The sequence below is a fragment of the Heterodontus francisci genome, chromosome 35 (assembly GCF_036365525.1).
Source record: "Heterodontus francisci isolate sHetFra1 chromosome 35, sHetFra1.hap1, whole genome shotgun sequence".
In the NCBI taxonomy this organism is placed as follows: Eukaryota; Metazoa; Chordata; class Chondrichthyes; order Heterodontiformes; family Heterodontidae; genus Heterodontus; species Heterodontus francisci.
Window position 1 is genome coordinate 52654561 of NC_090405.1, and position 6000 is coordinate 52660560.

General features: G+C 49.1%; 1 protein-coding gene across 1 annotated transcript in view; it reads left to right on the plus strand.

Moving 5' to 3' along the window:
- Positions 1 to 2100, plus strand: part of serinc4 (serine incorporator 4) — a 58673-nt gene extending 56573 nt beyond the window's left edge. The window contains exons 11-12 of the mRNA XM_068015169.1: positions 226 to 370; positions 1348 to 2100. Of these exons, the coding sequence (XP_067871270.1) occupies positions 226 to 370; positions 1348 to 1513 (311 nt within the window). The 3' untranslated portion in view covers positions 1514 to 2100. The remainder of the gene's footprint in view (positions 1 to 225; positions 371 to 1347) is intronic.
- Positions 2101 to 6000: the final 3900 nt, after the last annotated feature.

Here is a 6000-nt window from a genome sequence, read left to right on the forward strand (position 1 = left end):
ATTAAACCTTTCTAATTGAAAGATAGGTTTAGTTTGGAAAGTAATATGGAAGTAATAAACTTGCCGCTGAGGTTTGAATGGATTTATTCATGTAATATGAGTAAAATTGTTTTTTTTCGGACTGTGTGTCCCAGAAAGGGTGATTCTCTGGACTATTTGTGGTTCTACTTTGTTTATTCCCGTTCCTAAATTTTTGGAATCATTTGATTTTGTTGTGCTCTGCAGAGCCCAAGTGTGAAGTGGAGATCACAGGAGGACAGAAAGTGATACACAACGAGAGAGAGCAAGTGACGTACAGCTACTCATCCTTCCATTTTGTCTTCTTCTTGGCCTCGCTGTATGTCATGATGACACTGACCAACTGGTTCAAGTAAGCTGAGTCTCGGAACTGTTCAATCAAAGTGTTGAAGGGGCCACTCACACCTCAGCCTTTGCGGTACTGAACCATACAGAGTTAGCTAACCTAAACCACCATTGGGGTGGACTGCTCTTGGCCTCAGTGCCCTTGCTTGCATGTGTGTGCGAGTGTGTGCATGTGTGTGTTTGTGCGTGCGTGCGCGTGCGAGTGTGTAAGCATTATGTGGGGGCAGGGTTGAAGAAGCCTGTTGACCCTTCCTGACTGTGCCCATACAGTCTGGGGACTTGCGCGTGGTGCTGGGGCAGTGAGGGATGCAAGCAGACACTGGGACAGTAATCCAGTGAGAGTCAGCTAAGCGGGTGAGAGAGGAGGCTCCAGTTTTTCTCTCCTAATTGGCCTGGGTTTTTAACTCGGCTTTCACTTCTCAGAGGGAGGTCACATGGCTCTGAGTGCAGGGGGAGTGTCTGTATAGTGATACCCAAGACAACGCAATTATGAAGGAGTCCAGAACTAGGGGCCATAAATATAAGATAATCACTAATAAATCCAATCGGGAATTCAGGAGAATCCTCTTTCCCCAGAGAGTGGCGAGAATGTGGAACTCGCTACCACGGGGAGTGGTTGCAGTGAATAGTATAGATACATTTAAGTGGAAGCTGGATAAACACAAGAAAGGACCAGGAGGAGATACAGAGAGGGGTAAATGAAGTAGGGTGGGGGGAAGCCCATTTGGAATATAAAAACCAGCTTCGACCAGTTGGGCCGAATGGCCTGTATCTGTGCTGCAGACTCAATGTAATTCAATGGGATGGACCAGTAGGTCGTTACCTGGTCATTATTTTTCATATGCAAACTCGACACTGGTAGGCCAGGCTAATACTACATTGAAACATTTCTAAACAGTTTACAGAGTGTTTCTGATTTCCTGTTTCACTGTCATTGTTAACACTGTCTCTCTGTCTCTGTCTCTGTCTCTGTTACTGCTTCAGTTACGAGACTGCTACCCTGGAGACAGTATTTTCACAGGGGAGTTGGTCAACGTTCTGGGTGAAGAGCTGCTCCTGTTGGCTCTGTCTGCTGCTGTACCTGGTGATTCTCCTGGCCCCACCCTGCTGCGTAGACAGTGAAAGGCGTCGTGCAGTGCATGCAAAATAGCTGCCCTCCGGGATTGTGAACGCAGTGTTTTAGCAGCAAGCGCGAGGCAGACGGAACCGTCTGTTAATCGGCTGCCGTCAACTTGCCTATTCCTTTTGCGAGCGCGGGGGCTCCAGCACATGACCCATGACCCACAGAGTTGCTTTGGAAATAAGCCTTTGGATTTGAAGCAGCAGTTGAAATGCCATGTAAAGGGTAACGTGCCCTTGTGACTCTGGTATTGGACGAGAAACTCAATCAGTTCAAATCCCACTGGGAAAAGCTGTGAAATCAAATTGGATTAATTCTGACGATACGTGGACTCGCCCCCGGCATGAAGGACCAGGAAAATCTGCAAGGAGGGAAACTGTCACCCCGTTCCCCCATCCGGCCTACACGTGACTCCAGTCACCCCGTTCCCCCCATCCGGCCTACACGTGACTCCAGTCACCCCGTTTCCCCCATCCGGCCTACACGTGACTCCAGTCACCCCGTTTCCCCCATCCGGCCTACACGTGACTCCAGTCACCCCTTCTCCCCATCCGGCCTACACGTGACTCCAGTCACCCCGTTTCCCCCATCCGGCCTACACGTGACTCCAGTCACCCCGCTCCCCCATCCGGCCTACACGTGACTCCAGTCACCCCTTCCCCCCATCCGGCCTACACGTGACTCCAGTCACCCCTTCCCCCCATCCGGCCTACACGTGACTCCAGTCACCCCGTTTCCCCCATCCGGCCTACACGTGACTCCAGTCACCCCTTCCCCCCATCCGGCCTACACGTGACTCCAGTCACCCCGCTCCCCCATCCGGCCTACACGTGACTCCAGTCACCCCGTTCCCCCATCCGGCCTACACGTGACTCCAGTCACCCCGTTCCCCCATCCGGCCTACACGTGACTCCAGTCACCCTGTTTCCCCCATCCGGCCTACACGTGACTCCAGTCACCCCGTTCCCCCATCCGGCCTACACGTGACTCCAGTCACCCCGTTCCCCCATCCGGCCTACACGTGACTCCAGTCACCCCGTTCCCCCATCCGGCCTACACGTGACTCCAGTCACCCCGTTCCCCCATCCGGCCTACACGTGACTCCAGTCACCCCGTTCCCCCATCCGGCCTACACGTGACTCCAGTCACCCTGTTTCCCCCATCCGGCCTACACGTGGCTCCAGTCCCACACTGGGTGCGTTAATCCTTCATGTCCTAGGAAGCAACAAACAAGTTGTACAAACAATCATTTCAAGAAGAAGGAAATTATGAAGGTTTTCGCGAGAATAAATGAGAAACTGTTACCATTGGCAAGAGGGTCAGTGAGCAGACTCAAAGAGCCAGAGTCAACATGAGGAGGAAATTTTTTTTCAGATAAGTCATTTTGATCCGGAACGTGCTGCCTGAAAGGGCAGTGGAAGCAGATTCAATAGTAACTTTCAAAAGAGAATTGGAGAAATAATTGAAGGAACAATTTTCCAGGCTATGGGGAAAGATCAGGGGCGAGTGGGACTATGGATAGTTCTTTCAAGGAGCTAGCACAGGCATGATGGGCCAAATGGCCTCCTTCTGTGCCTATCATGCTACGAAGGCTGACCGACCCCTCCACAAGGCAACAAGTAAAGACAACAATGGGAAATTGTGATGGTCATTCTCACGATTGGGATTTCCTTGGCTTGTCACCGTGGAGCTGATAGTCCTGTTACCATCACATGGTCTGAACCACTCGATGATGGATCACAAGGTCCAGCGGTTTGGCTTCCAACGTGCATTGCACTGGAACCCACTGCAATATTGCCAATGAGAGTGCAGAAATGGGGAGAGGATCCCAGAAGAAATCAGTCAGCTGAATTATTCAACGTTTGCAATCCAGAGGACATGTTTTGGGAGATCTGTAGCTGAACTTTGCTGTGTCCAGGAGCACTGATTGAACCCAATGTCCAGAATGCAGATTCCCACATCTGGACACTTTATATAAGTGAGTTCTATGAACTGAACATTGTAATGTTCAATAAAACTGCTGCACTAACTTTGGTTTAATTGTCACTGTTAGTCATTGAGCTGTGAAAACACAAAGCTCCAGCCTTTGGGATCCAGGATCCAGAACATCTTTGTCCGCCCTCCACGGACAAGCGACATCAATAAATACCCTCTTATCAAAACATCTTGATTCAGCAAAACTGTGCTCCTGTCACAGGCCGTCCCACCCTGGGTCAGCTACTGTTCACCTTCACGCCACAGACAGCACAAGGGCAGTGGGTGATAACGATGTATTTCTCACCATCTTATCAATACTAAGATACGTCTCGGGGGATGAGGGAGATTTTCACATTCGCCAATTTTGCTTCTTTATCAGATATGTCTATTTCACAGTGGGGCCATTTCCTGAGTATGCACTGGCAGCTGACCCCACGCACTGGCAGTTGACCCTACGCACTGGCAGTTGACCCCACGCACTGGCAGCTGGCCCCACGCACTGGCAGCTGACCCCACGCACTGGCAGCTGACCCCACGCACTGGTAGTTGACCCCACGCACTGGCAGCTGACCCCATGAACTGGCAGTTGACCCCATGCACTGGCAGTTGACCCCATGTAGTTGACATTGGTAAATCAGAGTTGGACCTGCTCCCAATATGTGTTCTGCTGTGGTCACTTGAAACTGGTAAAACTTTATTGAACAATGACCATTAGTATTTGTGTCCTATCCTGACCCTACACAACCCACTATTCTCCACCCACCAACTGTACTGTCCACAATGTGCTGTTTGAGGTCGGGGGAGGGGGTTCCATAAACAATGGAAATATTAGGAATTCCTCCAAACCCCCCCGAGTAAGTAAATGTACAGCCGGTGTGGTGTGGAACTGTCCAGAGCAGTGGGCTCCCACTTGGTCCCTGGTCAATATTATTCTCAGCTTGCATTGATAGGAGTATTACTGCTGGCATTATGTTTCCCAGGATTAAAAAGGGTGCGATTCTGCCAATGTTCCCACTCCCCAGTCCTAACATTGACCTTTGCTGGATGGTTTGTGCAATGTGACTGTCTGATATGGTCAGGAGTGACCTTGGCTGTGAGGCACCCAGTAGTCAAATATTCTACTGTCACTCATTGTCCTGAGTCAGGCACAAAGAGCGGCCTCCTTGGGGAGAGGTGGTGGGAGCCAGGGCCACCAGGAAAGGGGGCAGGAACAACTGTTGGGAACTATGAAAGGCCATTTGGCCCATCTTATAAACTCAGAGCTTGCTGAAGGAATCGCACGGACCTATAGCCTTCCTTCCTGTCAAAGCAAGTCCAGCTCCTTTGTAAACACTGCATTGGGTTGATATTTACTGCTAAGTAACAAAGCATCCACACACCTAACTTAATCTGAAGACGGTGACGCATTGGAGTAAGTTTAGCTCAGTGCTATGTTACAGACAGGTGAGGAGGGGTCTCAGACTCCCCTCTCTTCCCCTTCCTCTTAATTGACCACAACAGGGTTTATTCCTTTCTCAACAGTGGTCGTGCTTACCACCTCCATGAGTGTTTTACCTTTTTCCTTTACTGTGATCGTGAAAGAACCAGTTGGACAGGTTCTCTTGCGTTTAAACAAGAAACAGATAAGTTCATTATACTTCACGCTCTAACCTGATTTAAAAATACACTACACATTCACGCACACATTCATACAAGAATCACACAAATAGATTACAGAGGGAAAAATAGATTTGGTGGTTGGATTAAAGTCCAGAATAAATGGAATTTAAATACACAGCCTGTGAAGTGGGTGATCCAGTAATCCTCAGCCGAAGCTGTATTCTTGAAGTCCTCACTGGTCAAAGTGCACTTTGGTTGGCTTGCTTTGTTCAGGGTTTTCCTAAAGGCAGAATTGTATTTGGCTCTCTTCCCCGGTCGCTGGCTGTAGCAGTCTGTAGGCTTGGAGGGTGCCCAGTCGCAGACAGTTTTCAAACTTTATGTTTCCTAGAGAGAGAGAGAAAGGGAAGCCTGCAGCCTTCTCTGCTGCTGCCCACTCAGTTACAGCTTGTCTCTTTGTCTGTGTAACAATTCCCCTGAGGTCAGGCAGTCACATGATTGCTTCAGGGTCTCTAGAACCTCCTAAAGAAATTCTAGGTTTCACAGGCCCCACGATGTCCATTCACACTTGCGGATGGGGGGTGGGGGTTGGCTCTTTCAAAGTCAACATGTGAGGATTGCCTTGACTGCAATGCTAATGAAGCCATTTTAGGTCATTCAATCACTTAGAGCAAGCCATTGTCCTGGCTGAGCTTCTTGTTAGACTTTTTGTCTCCAGTTCAATCTCCTGGTATTTCAGATGCAAACTGCAGTGGCCATCTTGGCTGCTAGTTTTTAAAAAGTTACTGTTGGATTTTTCCTATTAAAAGTCTAATACAAGTTTCCAACTGAAGAAATTAATGTTCTCATTTGGCATATAGGGGTTTCTTGACAACTAACACTTGCACCTCTCAGTCAGAAGGTTATGAGTTCAAATCTCCCTTTCGAGACATAAGCCCAAAGTT